General features: G+C 43.3%; 1 protein-coding gene across 2 annotated transcripts in view; it reads left to right on the forward strand.

Moving 5' to 3' along the window:
• SMCHD1 (structural maintenance of chromosomes flexible hinge domain containing 1) overlaps positions 1–21143 on the forward strand; it is a 170381-nt gene that overhangs the window by 36992 nt on the left and 112246 nt on the right. For both annotated transcript variants that reach the window (XM_074944544.1, XM_074944545.1), the window contains exons 15-19: positions 5218–5324; positions 5642–5724; positions 5879–5992; positions 19578–19655; positions 19744–19863. In XM_074944544.1, the coding sequence (XP_074800645.1) occupies positions 5218–5324; positions 5642–5724; positions 5879–5992; positions 19578–19655; positions 19744–19863 (502 nt within the window). The remainder of the gene's footprint in view (positions 1–5217; positions 5325–5641; positions 5725–5878; positions 5993–19577; positions 19656–19743; positions 19864–21143) is intronic.

Below are 21143 nucleotides of genomic sequence, written 5' to 3' on the forward strand. Positions count from 1 at the left end.
AGCTTCTCATAACAGACACCATTCTGAGGGGATGGGGAATGCTCCGGGGACTCAGAACTACATAACAGATCTGGAATTTCAGAGAATGGAACCATGGCATCAAGCTCTTGGAGTTCATAGCTGTCAAATGAGAAGCAGTGGCACACCCTAGATATCAAAAGAGCACTAAAGACTTATATCAAGCATATGGAATCCACAAGGAGATGGGTCTGTGTTCTCCTTTGAGTAGTGTCCCTATGAGTGCTCCACTTTGGGTGTTGGTGTGTCCCTGCGCCGCAGATCGGAGATTTTCAGTAGCGGTGCTTGGTCGGGGCGTGCATGCGCAATAATCATCTTGCGGTGCTGTTGGCACCTCATGTAGCACACGCACGACCTGACCCATTCAGTTCATTCTCAACTGTCCTTGGCTGCAGACGGAGCTCAGTGGCTGTGCTGTCTCTTTCTTTTTCTCTCTGTAGAAATAGTTAGATTAGCAGTAGTTTAGTAAGTCTAGTTTGCTTAGTTATTGTTCTTTTCCAAAAAAAAAAAAAAAAGTTTTTATAGGTATTTCCTTTTAATTGTTATTTTTCCCACTCTTTCCCCGTTGGGAAACTTTAACGGCCACAATGCGCAGCTCGCCTGGGTTTAAACTATGTGACTCTCGTCATGAGGTGATGCCCCCTCATATCCATTGTTTGGGGATGATCCATATCCCTCAAAAAGCTCCGCTTCAAGATTTTGATGGAAAAGTCCCTTCAGCCTCCTCCTCAGGGACAAAAATTGACATCAGCAGATGGTTCCCCGAGCAAAACCTCTGCTAATGGGCATGCTCAGTCTTCCAAATCATCCAGGAAGCGAGCTGCAACCTCCCCTAATAGGGACACTCAGAGAAAGAAGAGGTCCCCGGCGAGGTTGCCATCCTCGGTGTCAAGCTCACATAGAGTGAGCACCTTTGAGGGTCCAGGCACCTCTGGCACCATTCCTCTGTGGACATCTGCTGAGCCCCGCTGCTCCGGAATGGAGTCAAGATGCTCCTCCTCCACGGCACCAACCACTCCCGTTCAGGAGTAGCGGTACTACAGGCAATGCTGAGTACCAAGAGCGGTACTACAGGCAATGCTGCTGCCACCGGCACCGACTCAGTCGTCGGCACTTGTGGGACAAGCTGAGAATGGCACCAACCATCTTGACAAAGGCACTGACTGCATCTGCACCAGCGGCACCACCACCACACAAACAAGCGGCTACTCAGTAGTTTCCACAGCACAAGGACATAGTGGTCTCCTCAGTGCCGCAGTCACCCTTGCTTGGTAACAAGGGATCTCGGGGTCAAATAACTGAGTTGTTGTCTACTTCTCCGGCTCCCTAGCCCATTTCCAATGATGAACAGGAGGAATTACATAGGAGACACTTCTCCTCCCAACACTCTTCACCCAAAGACCACCATGGGAAGCTTTTAGGACCAAATCTCGCCAACCTCGCGGGATGCAACAATGGTACAGGCAACCCTGGATGTGTCCAATGATGCCTTTTCCCATGCAATGGGACCCCTGGGTGGCGTATAGGGCTCACAGCAGTAGGCCCTCGACCCCAGCTGGAAGGGAAATTTGTTCTCCACCTTCCCCGAGCGGGGAGACGTCAGAAGGCACCGGAGGACATGGTAGATAAGAAGGTTTGGTCAATGCAGACATTTCCCCAGCCCACAACTCATCATCCTCCACTGACAAGGCAGTCTTTTCACTGCCTCCAAGCACAGTTGACAACCTGAAACAATTTCAGGAACTCTTTGAAAGAGTAGCCACCAGGCAAGACATCCCCCTAGAAGAAGTGCAAGAAAACCAGCACAAGCTACTGTAAGTTTTACAGACGTCCATTACATCCAAAATCACACTACCAATAAACGATGCCATAGATGCTCTGGAACCAGCAGAGAATATTTGGCAGACTCCCCGCAACCATACCACCTACCAGCAAAAGAACAGGAAGTACTTTGTCCCAGCTAAAGGGATGGACTTTTTGTTCTCTCATCCACAACTGAATTCTGTAGTGATGGAAGCTGCTAATTATCACAACAAACAGCCCCAATTCCGGTCCACTCCACAGGACAAAGAACATAAATGATTAGACCGCTTAGACAGAAAAGTATACTCATCAGCTACACTCCAATTCTGGGTAGCCAATTATTTTGCCCTTTTAGCCAAGTACAACTATGACAATTATCGTCAGCTGCAAGAATTCCTTGCTGCCTTACTGGAGGAAAAATGTCCCCAGTTCAATGCTCTCTTGAAGGAAGGACAGCAAATTGCCAGCACATCCCTACAGGCCTCGATGGATGTAGTGGTCACTGCAGCGAGAACAACTGCAGTTGCAATGCACAGGGCTTCGTGCTTGCAGTCATCTGTAGTCTACAAAGAGCTCCAACTCAAGGCAGAAGGTCTCCCCTTCGACCGGGAGAAACTCTTCTCTGTAAAAACGGACGACGTTCTTCATTCTATGAAGGACTCTAGGGCCACCCTGTGCACCTTAGGCATATACACATCTCCTAACAAACGGAGTTGATACCAACCATACCAAAAGGGCAGAGACACTTCTTTCCACCGCCCACAATAATGGCAATTCGACCACAACAGAAATAAATTAAAAAAGACGAAGGATTCCTCAAACTCAGTCCATGTCTTCACAACCATCTACCACCAAGCCACAATTTTGAAGTCTTGGTCGAGGGTCTGAACGACTTCCCCTGCAATACAGCTCTACCAGACACTCTTACCCCCACCTTTTGGCCATCGCCTGCGCATGTTTACCATGCTTGGGCAGCAATAACGGCGGACCAATGGGTACTGGAGATTATAATAATAGAATATCAGTGTTGGAAGGGACCTCAAGAGGTCATCTAGTCCAACCCCCTGCTCAAAGCAGGACCAATCCCCAATTTTTGCCCCAGATCCCTAAATGGCCCCCTCAAGGATTGAACTCACAACCCTGGGTTTAGCAGGCCAATGCTCAAACCACTGAGCTGTCCCTCCATCCCCTTCCTCTTCTTACCCCCTGCCTAGCTCCTTCCCTGTCCCTCTTCAGGGACTCTTCTCATGAACACCTCTTACAACAGGAAGGGAACCATCTCCTACAATTGGGTGCCGTGGAGCAAGTTCCAACTCAATAGAAAGGGAAGGGATTTTACTCCCATTATTTTCTCATCAAAAAAGAAAAATGGCAGATGGAGGCCCATCTTAGATCTTTGGAAACTTCACAAATTTTTGCGGAATCACAGATTCAAAATGGTCACACTGGCCACAATTATTCCAGCGTTAGACATGAGGGACTGGTTTTCAGCCCTTGGCCTCCAAGATGCTTCCTTTCATATTACCCTACACCCAGCACACAAACAATTTTTAAGATTCACAGTAAGGGTCAACCATTACCAGTACAGAGTACTACCGTTGGCCTTTCCACTGCCCCTCGAGTCTTTTCAAAAACCCTCACTGTAGTGGTGGCCTACTTACAAAGAAGAGGAGTGATGCTCTTCCTGTACCTAGACTATTGTCTACTGAAAGGCACAACTCGGGAAGAAGCAACACGCATGGTGCAGACAACCATCAAACTGTTCCAGACACTAGGGTTGCAGATAAATATACAGAAATCTACACTGACCCTGGTGCAACAACTGGAATTCATCAGGGCCTACCTTGACTCCACAAAGGTCAGGGTGCTGTTGCCCAGTCACAGATTCAGGAAAATAACCAACCTTATCTCAGCAATCACTGGCAGCCTCAAACGTCCGCCAGAACCTGCCTACAGCAATTAGGTCACATGGCAGTCATGTTTGTGGTGAGACATACTAGACTGCATATGAGTTGCTTTCAGGGCTGGCTGAGCACTGTGTACACTCCCTGCAAACACAGTCTAAACAAAAGTGACGGTACCCTCAAAGGTCATTATGTCATTCAAGTGGTGCAGAGCAGCCACTTGATCATTGACTAACACCTCGATTGGATGCTATAAGATGGGCTTTCAGTTTCTGCAGAGGCCTCCTTTAGCAGGACGGTACTGCAGGCAATGGTCCAGATGTAACCTGGCCATTTGAGTAGTTCAGAAGGGGGGGGGGGGGGTGTCTTTCCTATTTCTTATGTTCACTTTTGTATCCCTCCCTACTCCTGTTCACTCAGTGTTGCTTCCCATATGCATCAGACTTCTGGAAGACACTGGGCTGCAAAATGGAAAATTTCTTACTCAATAATTCCCTTTCTGCTAGCAATGGGAAAAAAACTTTCCATTGGGTAAAAAATCATCCCTAACATAGCATGATTATAGTGTGTGTGTGTATTTTAGCACTGAGTCTGTTGTTTGTGTGCTATAGTTTAAGTGTAAAGTGTGTTTATGTAGTTAAGTTGAATACAAATATACAGAAAGACCTTTAAAAAGAGATAACTTGAAGGGTGCTTTTTGGTTTTTACAAGTTAATAACCAGCACTCAGTTGATGCCCCTGCATGCAAAAACCTTGAAAGGGCAGTGGAACCCCACAAAATGCCCCTGGTGGCGTTTCTACCTCATGATTTGATTGTTCTGCGGAGTAGAATTCCCCACCACCATGGTGAGGAGAGAATCTTCATGAAAACTGTTACATTATAGTAAATAACATGTTATCTTTACAATAGTTCCCTAACTGTGTGGCTTTTTTTCCCCAGCAGGGTTGGGGTGAGTTTATATATAATAGACGTACCCCTTCCCCTTTACATAGTTAGGGGATAGCTGTGCCTAGTTTATGGGGGGTAATTTGGGTCATACACTGGTCTGAATAAATGCAGATTGAGATATTTGTTAGCCTATCATGCAACTATTGCAAACATAAATTAGCAATCTACAGAATTGTCTGATAAGTGTTTGAAATGTAGTTGGGTTAAAGACTATTTAATATGAAGGAAATCCTGAGAAGCTGAGATGTTCATGTTCATTGCGATCATATGGATGTTCTAAAGGCAACAGCCAATCACAGTAGAGATTGTATACTTCAATTATTACACTATTGTACAGTTGTGAGTAACTGTATGGTATCACTGCCCTCAGATGATTTTTTTTTTTTATAGCATAATCTAGCACCTACAGAATCACCACGTAATCTTATTTAGGATATTGCATTATATCTATAACTAATTTACTGATCCTTTTTATATAAAGTGATAATTCTACTCTTTGCATGTTACAGCATAGATGTTGATATTTGAATTTAATTTATTCAGGAACCTCAAGCACTGTATGATGAAATAAAAATTATTCCAATCTCAAAACTTGACAGAGCAATGTCTGAAAAAGTTGTTAAAAAATACATTGAAGATGAAATGGCAAGGTAAGATCTCTTTTTTGTAATGAAGAGGTTTTTACTTGCTAAGACCCTACTTTCCAGGTTTTTGTATTTCTTCCAAAATCATTAAAATCACTAATATTTAGAATGTAGCTCCATTACTCTTGATAATCTCATCAACTGCTGTAGTAGAAACAAAGATTTCTGAATTCTGAGCATAGCATGGAAGTAAGGAATGGAGGGAATGATTTTCAAAAACCTGCTTTCTAAATGTGCTTATGTATAAACTTCAGATATATGCTGCTAAAGATCAAGTGTACTGTTCCTTTCTTAGAGAAAAAAAAATCTTGTTTCTTTGTTAGATTTCCTGATAGGTTGTCAGTAACATGGCCTGAAGGAGATGAGCTGTTACCAAATGAGACCAAGCTTGCTGGTACACCAATAGGTATGTTTATTTCCAGGTACTATTTTAATTTAATGTGGTTTTTTTGCATATTATTCATTATAACTTTAAAAGAAAACATCTTGGGAACAAGAACCAACCAAATTTGTGCATTGCGTGTTTTAAAAATTAGTCACTTTTGTTCCCTTATATACAGGAGCATTAAGAATTGAAATATTGAATAAGAAAGGCGAGGCAATGCAAAAACTTCCAGGTACAAGCCATGGAGGGTCAAAGAAACTGCTTGTTGAACTAAAAGTTATTTTACACTGTAAGTACACAACCCTGAAAGATTAACAAATTATTCCTTTGTAGACTAATAAAGCAAGTTGCCTATGTATAGCTAGTTTAGAATTTGTTACCCCCATATACATTTAAGATAAGGACGAAATCTTGTCAGAACTGCACAATGATTCTCCAAAACTAGGTAAGCTATAAGTTTTAAGGAACTGACAGATGCCACCATGGCAAATGTTTAATGCCCTGATATTTTAAGTATGGCACTTTAAATGCTACACTATATAAGTGGATGTGATATGGATTTCAGGTCATATGGATTTAGAGTGTGAGAATAGTAAGGAGGAGTAAATGTTATCTTTTACCTTCTTCATACGAATACAGTATGTATGTGGGAACACAAGGCTTATAGTTCACTCATGGACTTCTGGATTTATCTATTATATAATGCCCTATTGATTTATTACCGTTAAAATCCATTTAATGTATAAGTGACAGAGGAAACTGGGAGCTACTTATACAAAAAGATGAAAGAGTGGTTGTTTGTTTAATGTTGTATTGTAAAAAAATCTAGAGATCCCAGTCAGGATCCCATTGTGCTAGGGGCTGTACATATACATGTACAAACTGATGGTCTCTGGCCCAAGAGTTGAGACCTTTCCTAGCAGGATGTAGTGTATTGAAGGACATGCCACATCTCTTTAACTCATGGCATGACATTTTGCAATACACAGTGTGTGATTAATGTGCATTTGAAAGAGTAACAGGATATGAGCATTTCGGCCTCTATGTAAATCATTCTTGAGCATACATGTGATATGATGGATGGCTTTAGCATTCTGGTGAGGAACAATGGCTGTAATGATCTAGGAAGACATTATTTACTGGGCATGAAGAACAGGGTATATGGCAGACACAAAAATGTCTATAACACATGGATTTAATATCACCATGTCTTGTAGAAATGTGCCCTGGAAAATTTCTCCACAGCTGGAACCGTAAAAATCAAGTTTTGCCAGCTTGGTTACATGGTAAGATCCACCAAAATTTGTAAGTTATTTCCTTGGATAGTAAAAAGAGTCAAATTTGTTACCAAATCCTGTCTATACTAGAGAGTTGAACTGGTGGGATTGCATAGGTGTAAACACCACCAGTGCAATACATTCACACTAGCCAGAGTTTTTCATGTTAAAAAAATATGGTTTTGCCTCATTCCCCACAGTATTAGTTACACAACTGCAGTTCTGCTACTCTCTAGGTAGGTATCCCATAGTTCTTAGAATAGTCCAGACATTGACCACAGGCTGTGACTGAGTTGTCCTGGAGTTCTGGGATGAGCTGCAGTGGCTTCAGGATGAAGATGGAGACTTTCTGTAATTCTCTGCACATTCACTGTGTTAATCAGACATAAATAGCGTAATTGTCTGGTAACACAGTGCCCCATCTGGGCTAAGTGTTATAACTACCATTGATCCCTGAGGCAAGAGGCTTGCCTCAAAGTAGATACTGAATGTTCCTCATAGGGGACCATGACGACAGAACAGATGCCAGAGCACTTATTGGTTTCCAGTCTCGCTGTCCATCTCTATATCTCCAGAGCTTAGGCCTGATATCCTTTCTCAGCCATGCTGCCTGGAATCATGAGGGCTTTTACAGTGGTGGGAAAGGCCTCCATTCTAGGCCTTTCTATAAGAGACTCAGTCTCAACAGAAGAGCCAGAGTTTGCCACAAATCTTAACATTGACACCTCGTCAAGATCTTCATAGACCCAACATTTACTCCATTTCTAAACTATGAAATTACTATGCTCGATGGTGTTTAGGTGAAGTTTTCCCACTGAACTTCTCTTTTTGAATATATTACTCCTGGGGGAATTCTGCTCCTCAAAATTAAAAATTCTGCAGATAGTATTTCAAAATTCTGCAAAATTCTGCATATTTTGTCAAAATAACACAATAAAATCACACAAATTTCAATTATTTTGGTAATGTATTTCAAAATAGCTGTCAGCAAATATGTCTGTAACAAAACAGACGACAAAAAAGATTCAGGAAATGTTTTTTGACAAATAGATTAATTATTAGGCATATTAATACAGAACTTTGAGTAATAATTCATTTAAACTATAATACAGACACACATTTTCTGCACCCCTCAGAAGCAGTGCAAAAGCTTGGGGGAGTCAGGGGTAATGGAGGAGCTGAGGGAGAGGGAAGTAATTGCTGGGAAGGAGCCTAGGTGTGAACTTAGAGCTTGTTGGGTGTGGGTGAGAGAAGTATGGAACAAGTTTTTTGGGGGGGATTGTTAGCCAGGGTTTGCAATGGGGGAGGCTCCCTAATGCTAGCCTCCCTCATTCAGTCAGGCACATCTGCCCCTGACTCCGTGTGTCCCTGCACCCCCCCATCCACATGTGTCCCTGCATCCCCACTCCCATTCAGCCCCCACCCCAGTCTGTCCCCCACCGACTAGTCCTTCTGAACCCTGGTCTGTGACCTCCAAGCAGCCCCATGTGCCCCACACTGTCCCCTAATATCCCGTGCCTCCTGACCTGACCCCACGGGCAGGGTACTGCGAGGAACGCAGCCTCTTCTCTTCCTTATCCACAGCTAGGATGCTTCCACCTGGAGCCACTGCTCTTTGTTCTGATGCCCCAGCAGCCCTTGGTGGGTGAAAGGTGTAACTGCAGCACTTCTCAGCAGAATGTATTTTCTTCAGGGGAAGAAAAAATTCTGCACGACATATGAATTTTGCATGTAGGCAGTGGTGCAGAATTCTCCCAGGAGTAGTATATTTAGCACTCTGCAAGCAGCATCTGCACTGGTTCATAGTCTTAGCTTAAATTTATGCTTCAGTAATTTCTTCAAGGAGTACTCCACTGAGGTGAAGTAGTCTCAAGGTGGTACTTGCCAAGGCACAAGTGTGCTGCACACTGAAGGGGACAGTATGCTGAGGCAAAATGTGCTAAAACACAGAGGAGAGAGCACCAGGGTATTGATGCAGAAAGGGCACTGACACAAGAAGCATTTTAAAGCACTGGGCAAAGATTTTGACGTACCAGAAAGAACTGCACAAAAAAATTTGTTGGAGTAATGTGCTGAGGCAGCATAGTGACTCTAGAGGTCTTAGAGCACTGAAACCTGGGGAACAGTCAGACAATGAATTTAGACAGAAACTGGCAAGAAAATTAGGTTGTAATAGCAATGAGTAAGTCTTAAGTTTCAATAATCAAGAGATGGATTGCTGGCAAGGGAGATTGTCCTTCTGTAATGAAGATGGGACTGGTATAGAATGTGTGAGCAATGGTATTATATGAGGGGCTGGTAGCATCACATGTTGTTAAGGTTTCCTGACACTTCCCAGTATAAGACCCTGATCTCAGTTGCTTATAAATTTGCCAAACTTTAACAATTTGGACTGGAAGTTTCCAAACTAGGTATCTGCCTCAGGCTGAATTGTTTTTAATATTTTTATTTTTGACAAAATATCAGCAAATGCAGCTCAGCCATTTCCAAGAACCAGGCTAGAGAAGAATAAATTTTGCCTCAGTTTAAAAAAATAATAATCTGGCAACCTTTTCTTTGAGAAGCACTAGTGTTGCTATGCTTTGGATCAGGGACTTGAAATTTGGCAAGGGGGTGACTTTGCTGCCCCCAGGAAAATCCACCAGAATTTGGCCAAGTTTTAAGCCTCAGAAAAAATTCAGTTTGCACAAACTCAGGCATACTAAAGCTTTGCAGCTAAATTCATTGAAGCATGCTCCAGCCCAGGACTGTAGGGGGCAGAGCAGAACTTTCCTTGCAGTTATGGCTCTGGGCCCGGGGTGCTGTGAGCTGAGCACTGAAACTAAGAGCAAGGAAACTCTGTGCTCAGCAACTCCCATGCTGGTGCCCAGCCAGCATGGAAGTAGAAGCTGCCCGATTCAAATGCGTTAGGGAATAGAGCTGGTTGGAGGTGCAGGAGACTCGGACTGGAGGCTGGCAGGGGGTTGGGGAGAGGGGAACTGGGAGCGTGAGCTCTGGAGGGAAATGGGGTGGTGCAGGACAGAGAGACTGAGGTTGAATCAGGAACTGTGGGGAGACTGGGACAAGGAGCTGGGGTGGGGGATGATGCACTAAGATTAGATGAGGAGTCTGGGCGGGAGACTGGGATGAGGAGCCATTGGGCATGGGGAACTTCGGCAAGGGAAAGGAGGATGAGTGGAGGTCACAGCAGGGAGAGACAAATTTGATGAGCTGGGAAGTGGAAAACTGGGACTGGCTGGGCCAGGAGAGTGAAACTGGAATGGGGAGTGGAGACTGGGGCTTGGGAACAAGGATCTGGAAGTGGGGTAGAGAAGGACTGGGGCACAGACAGTTGGGAGGGTATGGGGAAGAAAGGAGCCAAGTTTGGGGGAGAATGGACAGAAGAGTCTGTGATCTCTAGAGCATGGTCTTTCCAAGGCCTGTAATTGAACCCAAAGTGCTGGAGCCTCTCAATTCTTCCACTGTTAGCAAGCGTCTGTGAAACCCACTGGCAAAATTGTCTCTCTCATCCCCCTTTATTGCTGGTTTACATACAGGATAACTACCTACTACTGCTCTCAGTAACACAAGTGGCAGAGTTCTGTACAGTGAATCTAAGGGTTCCAACCCTGCTAATAATGCACATGGCTATCCATGTGATGCCACATGATGGAATTTCTGGGGTTTTTTTTGTTTGTTTGTTTCTTTTAACCTACAAAATAACATACAAACTACATTAAATAAACATTATTAGAGTTGCAAAATCAAGCACTGAAAAATTAGGCAATGTTTGTACAACCTTAATTGGCCCCCTTGTGAGTATGCATGATGATAGTCTTTCTTCACATGATCACGTATTGTTTTTCCCATCGGACCATTGCCTCGTTCAGTGAACAGGATGAATCTACTCTCGGGATGAATCAGGGTTGTTTAGTAAAGGAGGCTGTTGTCTATAAGACTCTGTCATAGTCTGGTTGGGGGGAGGGGGTCCAGACCAGTGAGGGATTGGGTTACTGCCTGCCCTGTAACCCTGAGTGCGTAACAATGCTTTTCTCCTGTAGCTGCCAACCTGGGTTGCTCACAACCAGCCTACCAGTATTCAGGTCACTCCCTGAGCATCTGTATGTAGCTGCAGCCCTAGTCCAGCAGCCCCGACCTCAGCAGCTGGCCAGCAACACACAGGTTGCACTCTGGCTTGCACCAGTCTGGGTTACAATCAGCAAGATGACCTCAGCGCACTCCCAGTCCCAAATTTCCCCAAAATCACGTGCCCTGAAGTATCCAGCCCTCTTCGGGGCAGCTTAGAGAAATAATACATTTTGTTGCTCTTTTATAGAGACAAAACCACTTCACAGCTTATTAACTTAACTGGGGTAAATATACCCTTCTCTTTAAACACAGCATTGAGTTGCTTTGTAGTAAAATCAAATTTATTAATAATAGGACATAGGTTAAGTGTTGCTAAGTAAAAGCAATAAAGTTAGAAAGTTTTACAAGCAAAAGTGAAAACACATGTCTAAAATTCTGAAACTTAATCTAGCAAGATACAGGCTTTGTTCAAGATGGTTTCTCTCACCAGTCATTCTTTTTCTCATCCATGGTTGGCTTTCCCTCAGTCAGGACCTTCCACAAAAGTACAAGGTGCTGGCTTCCCTTGTCTTCCCTTGTCTTCCCATGTTCAAAATGGCTCCTGGTTTACTGAGTAAACCCCCAGATGGTACTACTGAGTTACTTTGGTGTTAGCCAACCTGGGAAATCAGGCAGGCATCTTTCAAGTGATTCTTCAAGTGATTGTCCACATTTCTGATGTGTATGTGCCCTGTACACTTTAGGGGTACCCACATTTACCCTGTTCCTAGGGTTCAAGGCGTAGCCCCACATTCTAGGGCACCCACCTTTACCCTTCTATGGTCTCAGGTCGTAACCCTGTTGATTTAGGCATCCATCCTTACCCTTCCGTGGGCTCAGGGCGTAACCTTACACTCTGTGAGTTTGCAGAGCCTTTACCAGTGAAAGAGTCTTATACAGTAACAGCCTTAACCTCTATTTATTAACAATCACCAAAACAGAATGCACACACTAAGCATACACAAAGCTCACCACTCCTAATAAGGCAGACAAACTTTTCCTGCTGACCAGTCAGGATCATGTCATCCAGGGACTCCAGCTTCTGCATGATATAGTTGGCAGGGTGTTGAGGTCTGGCAGCTCTGATCTTAGGGCTGTGCCCTGGAGTTGGTTCCAAAGAACTTCCTTTTGGACCCCAGTTTATATAGTGAAACTTGAGTCCTGCTTAGCTGTACCTCAACCAATCATTTTACTAAAGTGTTACACAAAAATTATTTGATCAATCCTAACATATTGGGAAACAATTCTTTACTCAATCATACTTCACCGCTTTAGTTGATTTAAATCTTTAAAATTAATTATGCAACTGAAACAATCAAAGAACCGAGACAGAGACCATACAGATAAACAGTAGAGAAGTACGGGCCATAAAGGCAAAACAATAAAGAAGTAGAGATTTCACAGCCACAACTGTTGATAAGTGATTCTTTGCCAGACAGAATGCTATCAAACAAAATTTTCTTTAAACATCTTAAGATGTTTCTTTATCTGGTGATGGTGGGTACTGTTAGGACAGAATCTCCTTCTTAACAGCCCAGTATTACATTATTTTAATGTAATTGAGATGGAATGTGAGGATGTGACTTTCTGCTTCTTAGCTCATGGCTGCTGCTGTCCTAATGTGGCTTAAAAAAAAAAGGCCTCAGACTTTATGCCCTGTGTCTGTGAGATTGGAATCTTTTGAGTAGCAGTGTCCATTGGACCCGTGCTTACACACCCTTCAGTGCCCTATAGCAGATAGTAAGGTAGCATGAATGGTGGGGCAGCTGCAACAACAGTTCTCCAGTTTTTGTTTACTGCTTGTAGCTTCAGGATGGCACACCTGCAGTGTCTTTGTACACTCTGATTTATCTTTCTAGGTAGTTCTTTATTTCTCGTAGCCTGGTGTCATTGTGTAAAACACACACACACACACACACACACACACAATAGATTTTAGAAGTCTTCAAGGCCACATGTTGCTCCTGCATTGGAACTCAGCCATGTCCAAGGGAATTCAAGTTACCTGCATTCAAGTCTTGTCCCTCTTGTAAATCTGTTATTCATATCAGTGATGGACACTAAGTGTCTCTTTTACCCAGGAGCAGTGCATATGCTCTGCAAGTGCTCTATATATTGTTCCTTTTTCAAAAAGGAACCATCAGGGCTTGTTTGGCCCTGGAAGGTGAGAAAACTGCTCCACTGGACCAGACTACCACTGAGCACCCTGATAAGATGTCACTCCACTCTCGTCTCTAGAGCCAGTTCAGCACGGAGGAAGTTCCATTCCTCCATCACATAGTTGTCCAGAACCTCCTTCATTTTTTCAGCTCAAGAAAGAGAAGACTGAATGAACTCACAGTCTGACTAGAGATATAAATCTCCCTGTCCAGCCCTTAGCAGATCCAACCTAGGAGGTAGTCCAAAGCCCAGATGGGGTCTTGCTGATGGCTTGGCACTGGTCTCTGTTTAGCCTCAGTACAGACTTCGGAAGCAGAGTCCCAGCATCTGAGGGTTAAAGCATCAATTGCTTCGGTGTCAGGCAATCAAGCCAGCCATTTGGTCAAGTAGTCTCCATTGTCTACATGTTCTCTCTGAGGAGTCTTCTAGGATGGCCTTTGGAAAAGTGGATTCCCTTTAATGGGCGATCAGCATGTCTAGCTGCTCCATTGTTGTGCCTGAAAGGCTGGTTGTGGGTGTTCCCAACCTCACAACATATTTCAGTAATATATACAGCAATACCTCACATATAATGACATCACATACAATCCAACAGGATATTAGTGTTCAACAGTTCAAGACTTTTAAAATGATATCTCATAAGGCATACTTCGTCCAAAACATATATTTATATGACAGTGGTGAATATGGGGGTTCCAGGGTGCTGCTTTGAGGTACAGAGTGACACAACTCCATTCTTTCACAGGTGGGGGCACTCAAATTTAGACCTGTTTTGTATTTGACCTGAACAACAAATGCTGCAGATTCTGCTCTGTAAGGGGAACCAGTTCTGGCTATGTTAGACGGCAGTGGAGAGGAGCAGCAGTGCTGGCTGGCCCACTGCCCTTCAGGTTTGGCCCTGCAACCTCTGTCAGGATATGACTGCTGTGCACCAGGGTGCAACGCCACTCACTCTGTTTTGGTCAGGCTGCACCCATCATGACAGCGGGGCCGAGGGGCCAAACCTGAGTGGGCAGTGGGGTGGCTTTGCCATTGCCTATCAGAGGGTCCAATGCAGGTGACTTGATGCCCCTGCCAGTGGTATACACAAATGTGTAACACGTGTAAGGCTGTGGGTGATGCTGTACCTTCCAATTCCTTTGGTACTGTGAGAGTCCTCAAAAAAATCAGTTAGGATTTAGCCCTAATGATAATGGTATCTTCTGCCTGGCCCAGGGAGTTTTGGTATTCCAACCTCATGAACCTGTCAGCATGAACCTGATCACCCTCCCAACACACCCAAATGTGATCACATAATTGGAGGGACAAGTTCTACATCCAGATTTAGCGTCCCTCTATTTCATAATCTGGATGTTGGCTGGCTGACTTCTGTTGATAGTGGATTATGTTCTTTATCAGATCAAAACATCTGGAAACCAAGCATCATAGAACAAAGAGAACTAGCCTTAGTAGAATTCTTTATGAAGGCACACAGGATTCCTTGATAAAGTATCCTCAGATGTCCAGATTAATCAGAAAGGCCAGACTAGAAAAAACATTACCTCCAAAAGACAAATTAAGGAGTTAATACCTCTTTGTATAAGAGTCACATTGCAGTTCTCATGAGAAAAAGGCTATTCTTGTAACTCCAGAAACATTTTGCTTCAGAAAATAAATCTAGCAAATATTTTCCATGCTTCAGAAAATAAATCTACCATCACTTTCTTCCAAACATTTTTCCAAGCATTCTTTCTGGGAAAACAAAGTTAGGGCATAAGTAAACATCCCTAGAGTTTTAGAGACTGTTACAACCATGTGGAATACACACACTATCTGTATTAGTCCAAAATACCAGGGCCTTAGGGCCTCAAAGGCAAGATATTAAAATCTTGCATCAGTTGTTATGGTAGGCAACAGGGAAATATTCTCAGAGGGAATCAGGGTTCCTTCTGCAAGATCTGTAGTGGCTTTGTGGATAGAAAATATCTGAGCCTCAGCTGAGGAATTTTAACAAGTAGATTTCCATTTTTCTTCAGAAGCATCCTTTCTAAGGAAGGTGCTACTGGGTTAGTTCCCAGATCATTTTCTCAAATCACACGTCTTTATAGAGGGGAGCTTTTATTTCTGCCTATTCTGCTCTAATGATGATAATTTAAATTCTGCTGTATCCTTCTCCCCCTATTTCTGTGATTCAGTGCTCACTACTTTCTATTTATTATGACTGAGGAGAGAAGCTGTGCAGCAGAATGAGAAATTTCATATTTGATCATTTTCTTTCAGTTTTTAGCTTCTCTTGTCATTCAAATCTGCCTGGAATACAATTTGTAATAATTTGGGAATTTTTCTCTGAAAGGAGACATAAATATAAACTTACCTTAAAGTTGGATAATATATTCTCAAGTCTTAATGCTAATTACAGTTTATTGGAATGTTCAAATAGCTTTTGGAAAATCTCTTCTGGTGGTCTGAGGGGAAAGGCGGGGAAGGGAACAGAGGTTAGCTTCAGAGTCCAAGCAACAGTGATGTACCACCTCTGAATTCCACAGGTCAGAGGCATTATCCATTTGTTACAGATGAGGAAAGAAGCTGCTAAAAGAAGATTATCAGTCAAGAAACTTTTCAGTCTCCCATCATAGAACAAATGTTACCAGTTGGAGGTTTTTAACACAGTCCTCGTTTTGGAGACCAGCATTTTTCCATTCATAGAATCATAGAATATCAGGGTTGAAGGGACCTCAGGAGGTCATCTAGTCCAACCTCCTGCTCAAAGCAGGACCAGTCCCCAACTAAATCATCCCAGCCAGGGCTTTGTCAAGCCTGACCTTAAAAACTTCTAAGGAAGGAGATTCCACCACCTCCCTAGGTAACGCATTCCAGTGTTTCACCACTCTCCTAGTGAAAAAATTTTTCCTAATATCCAACCTAAACCTTCCCCACTGCAACTTGAGACCATTACTCCTTGTTCTGTCATCTGCTACCACTGAGAACAGTCTAGGTCCATCCTCTTTGGAACCCCCTTTCAGATAGTTGAAAGCAGCTATCAAATCCCCCCTCAGTCTTCTCTTCCGCAGACTAAACAATCCCAGTTCCCTCAGCCTCTCCTCATGAATCATGTGTTCCAGTCCCCTAATCATTTTTGTTGCCCTCTGCTAGACGTTTTCCAATTTTTCCACATCCTTCTTGTAGTGTGGGGCCCAAAACTGGACACAGTACTCCAGATGAGGCCTCACCAATGTCGAATAGAGGGGAACGATCACATCCCTCAATCTGCTGGCAATGCCCCTACTTATACATCCCAAAATGCCATTGGCCTTCTTGGCAACAAGGGCACACTGTTGACTCATATCCAGCTTCTCGTCCACTGTAACCCCTAGGTCCTTTTCCGCAGAACTGCTGCCTAGCCATTCGGTCCCTAGTCTGTAGCGGTGCATTGGATTCTTCCGTCCTAAGTGCAGGACTCTGCACTTGTCCTTATTGAACCTCATCAGATTTCTTTTGGCCCTATCCTCTAATTTGTCTAGGTCCCTCTGTATCCTATCCCTACCCTCCAGCGTATTTACCTCTCCTCCCAGTTTAGTGTCATCTGCAAACTTGCTGAGGGTTCAAGCCACACCATCCTCCAGATCACTTATGAAGATATTGAACGAAATCGGCTCAAGGACCGACCCTTGGGGCACTCCGCTTGATACTGGCTGCCAACTAGACATGGAGCCATTGATCACTACCCATTGAGCCCGAGAATCTAGCCAATTTTCTATCCACCTTATAGTCCATTCATCCAGCCCATACTTCTTTAACTTGCTGGCAAGAATACTGTGGGAGACTATTTCAAAAGCTTTGCTAATGTCAAGGAACAACACGTCCACTGTTTTCCCCTCATCCACAGAGCCAGTTGTCTAGTTATAGAAGGCAGTTAGATTAGTCAGGCATGACTTGCCCTTGCTGAATCTATGCTGACTGTTCCTGATCACTTTCCTCTCCTCTAAGTGCTTCAGAATTGATTCCTTGAGGACCTGCTCCATGATTTTTCCAGGGACTGAGGTGAGGCTGACTGGCCTGTAGTTCCCAGGATGTTCCTTCTTCCCTTTTTTAAAGATGGGCACTACATTAGCCTTTTTCCAGTCGTCCGGGACTCCGCCCGTTCGCCATGAGTTTTCAAAGATAATGGCCAATGGTTCTGCAATCACATCTGCCAACTCCTTTAGCACTCTTGGATGCAGCACATCTGGCCCCATGGACTTGTGCTCATCCAGCTTTTCTAAATAGTCCCAAACCACTTCTTTCACCACAGAGGGCTGGTCACCTCCTCCCCATGCTGTGCTGCCCAGTACGGTAGTCTGGGAGCTGACCTTGTTCGTGAATACAGAGGCAAAAAAAGCATTGAGTACATTAGCTTTTTCCACATCCTCTGTCACTAGATTGCCTCCCTCTTTCAGTAACGGGCCCACACTTTCCTTGACTTTCTTCTTGTTGCTAACATACCTGAAGAAACCCTTCTTGTTACTCTTAACATCTCTTGCTAGCTGCAACTCCAGGTGTGATTTGGCCTTCCTGATTTCACTCCTGCATGCCCGAGCAATATTTTTATACTCTTCTCTGGTCATTTGTCCAGTCTTCCACTTCTTGTAAGCTTCTTTTTTGTGTTTAAGATCAGCAAGGATTTCACTGTTAAGCCAAACTGGTCTCCTGCCATATTTACTATTCTTTCTACACATCGGGATGGTTTGTCCCTGTAACCTCAATAAGGATTCTTTAAAATACAGCCAGCTCTCCTGGACTCCTTTCCCCCTCATGTTATTCTCCCAGGGGATCCTGCCCATCAGTTCCCTGAGGGAGTCAAAGTCTGCTTTTCTGAAGTCCAGGGTCCGTATTCTGCTGCTCTCCTTTCTTGCCTGTGTCAGGACCCTGAACTCGACCATCTCATGGTCACTGCCTCCCAGGTTCCCATCCACTTTTCCTTCCCCTACTAATTCTTCCGGGTTTGTGAGCAGCATTCAGACTCTTCCTTTTTGCTACAGCAGCTGCATGTATTGCCTCGCCCTGGATCACCTTCTCCTTGCCTAGAATAGAGTAGTGTGTCTGCACAGAATTATTAGTCACATTGTACAGATGGGGAACTAGAGGTAGAGAGGGGAAGTGACTTGCCAAAAGTGCTTTCTTTCAATTGTTAATCTTGCACTACAACTAAATGATCAAATTTATGCTAGCAATAGCTGGTGATACTTCTCAACAGGATATTCAGAATTTATTTGAGAATTACCAATTTCTCAGTGTTGGTGACTGCCAAAAAAAAAAAAATCATAATGGTTTATTTTTGTACACTATCTCCCAAGATTCATTACTAGTAAAATTTATTTAACTCACTAGTTTAAAAATTGTGTACAAGAACAAATAAACTTAGGACAAAGCCGCCTTTGGCAGCCATTTCAAAACATGCATGTAGTTTGGTGCAAAACATGTGAATAAAGAATATAATTGTAATGTCGTGTAAGAATTTGAAATACCCACATTAAATTGCAATCTAATTTCAGATAGGATGAATGAAATAATGGCGTGTTGTAATGAGAGACGGTTTTATTTCTTCCCATAAGACGCTCTCCTCCCCTGGTTCTTCCTTGATTTATTCTGTTTTGTCTGATTTTTATTGCTTAGTTTTGCTACATCTGTACTCTGTATTTACTAAGTCATAAATTCCTCGATTTTTTGAATAATAAAAATAAATTCAAGCCCTCTGAGATGAAGGTGTGAATGAGTGATACATGGGCAAAATTTACATTGGTATGTATGTATGGGATACTAAGTTAGACGATGTAAAACTTTAGTAATTAAAAAAAAAAAGGTTTTGGATGTGCCCTCTTACTACGGCAAGGATTCTATAGAAAAAGAGGAGACAACCTGGTAGAGGGGAGGATAGATGTTTTTGTACTGTCTTTTAATTGGTTTTAGTTTTTTCTACCCAATTGCTCCTATTTTAATCTATTTAATAGTAGGTCACTTGTGAAAGTGGCTGAAAAAGCACAGTTGTTTATAAAGCACTTCTGAGTATGTGGACTAGAAGTGCCTCTGTGTGGGACACAGCATAACTAGAGGGGTATAAAAGTGGGCTTCCACAGTTACTGCTTTCTCATAAATGTATGCTTCTAGTGGCAAGAATTTGGCAGTGAGAGAGTTTACCTGCAATCAATGTGATAAATTGATCAATTGAATTCAAACTCTTGTCTCTCTTTTTTTTTTTTAAATTTAAAAATATGGTGTGTGGGTATTTGTAATAGGTATAATTAGTTCCTAGAACAATAAAGATTATAGCAAATCTAAATTTATGTAGCTGAATGATCCCTTTTTCTGTTCAAGCTCCTGTTGGGAATAAGGAAATCATTTCTCACATTAGTCAACATGGGGGTAAATGGCCTTACTGGTTTAAAAAAATGGGTGAGTTTGTCTTTAAAATATTACCTTCAGTTTATCTATATTTTGGAAATTTTTCTTTTTAACTTTATTTTTATCTGACCCTATCTAGAAAATATTCACAAACTTGGGAGCTACACACTGAAACTACAAGTGGTGTTGAATGAAAGTAATGCAGACACCTATGCAGGAAGGCCTCTACCATCTAAAATATTTAAATTTAATGTTGTAGGTAAGGAAAATTCAAACTATTCCAATTTTCTTCAAGTAGATCCTTCACAAATGCTCAGTTCTTACTTTTGACTCACTATATTAAACGTGTCTTGGGTTCAGCTTCAAAATAAATTCAATTTTGGTTAAGAAGTGTAGGAATGATACCTTCAGCAAAGACAAAGTGGTGTTTGAAGGCCAAAGTGTGGCTTCACAGAGGAACTTCGGCACCTAACTGCCACTTGAGGTACCTGAATTCCAGAATCCGACCGCACTGGGATTCACAGAACCCTGCTCAGCTGCCCCAGAACCCTGTAAACCCCTACATTTGTTCAATACCTAAATTTTTGCAGTTAAAGTTCCCTAAGTACCTATGTTTCTGCTTCTGACATGTGCACTACAGCCCTCGGACAGGCATCTGGGTGCCTGAGCCCAGAGCGATTCACAAATCGGGAAGATCAGGCCATTCTTCCATCTTGCCTGTGGGGCCTGATCTAGTAACCGTGATCAGAGCCTGCTTACTGAATTGAGCCCTTGTAGGCAAGCTTATGCTAAAGGGCTGTGGACAGGGTTATGGAGAGGAGGGCCTCCCTCATAACTTTTATCCCAGTAGTTAGGGTACTCACCTGAGATATGAGAGACCTCTGGTTCAAGTTCCTCCTCCACCTGAAGGGGAAAAGAGATTTGAACTGGGATATGCTACCTCTCAGGTGAGTACCATAGCCACTGGGCTATGGGATAGTCTTGTGTCCAGGGCTCCTTCTGTCTCTCTGATTGAAGTTCTAGTTTGGATAAGTAATGAGTGATTTGAGCAGCGGGACTGGATCCTGGGTCTCCCACCTCCCAAGTGAGTGCTCTAACCACCAGGCTATAGAGTCATTTTCATGCTTGCTTGCTCACTTTCTCTCCCTCCTCTAGCTCTAGCCCAGTGTCTCTTTCATTATTTATTCACAGTGGAACAGCTTCAACAGAAGAGATTGAGGGAGCTCCACATCAGAATATCCCATAGCACAGTGGCTAGGACACTCACCTCAGAGGTGGAAGATCTCTGTTCAAATGCCTTCTCCCTCTCAGGTGGAGGGGGGACTTGAACCTGGGTCTCCCACATCCCATGTAAGTAACCCAACCGTTGGGCTAAAAGTTATGAGGGTGGTTCCTCCTATGCCCCCTGGCTTCTTGCCACAAAGCCATAGGTTACTAATGCCAAGAGAAGGTTTGCATCTGAGAATTCTCTGCAGAGGGAGGTGCCTCTCTGGAGCCCAGACTTGGGCTCCTATCTCTGAGGCGGGGCAAGGTTTCACA

Source organism: Natator depressus, chromosome 2, assembly GCF_965152275.1.
Source record: "Natator depressus isolate rNatDep1 chromosome 2, rNatDep2.hap1, whole genome shotgun sequence".
NCBI classification, from domain to species: Eukaryota; Metazoa; Chordata; order Testudines; family Cheloniidae; genus Natator; species Natator depressus.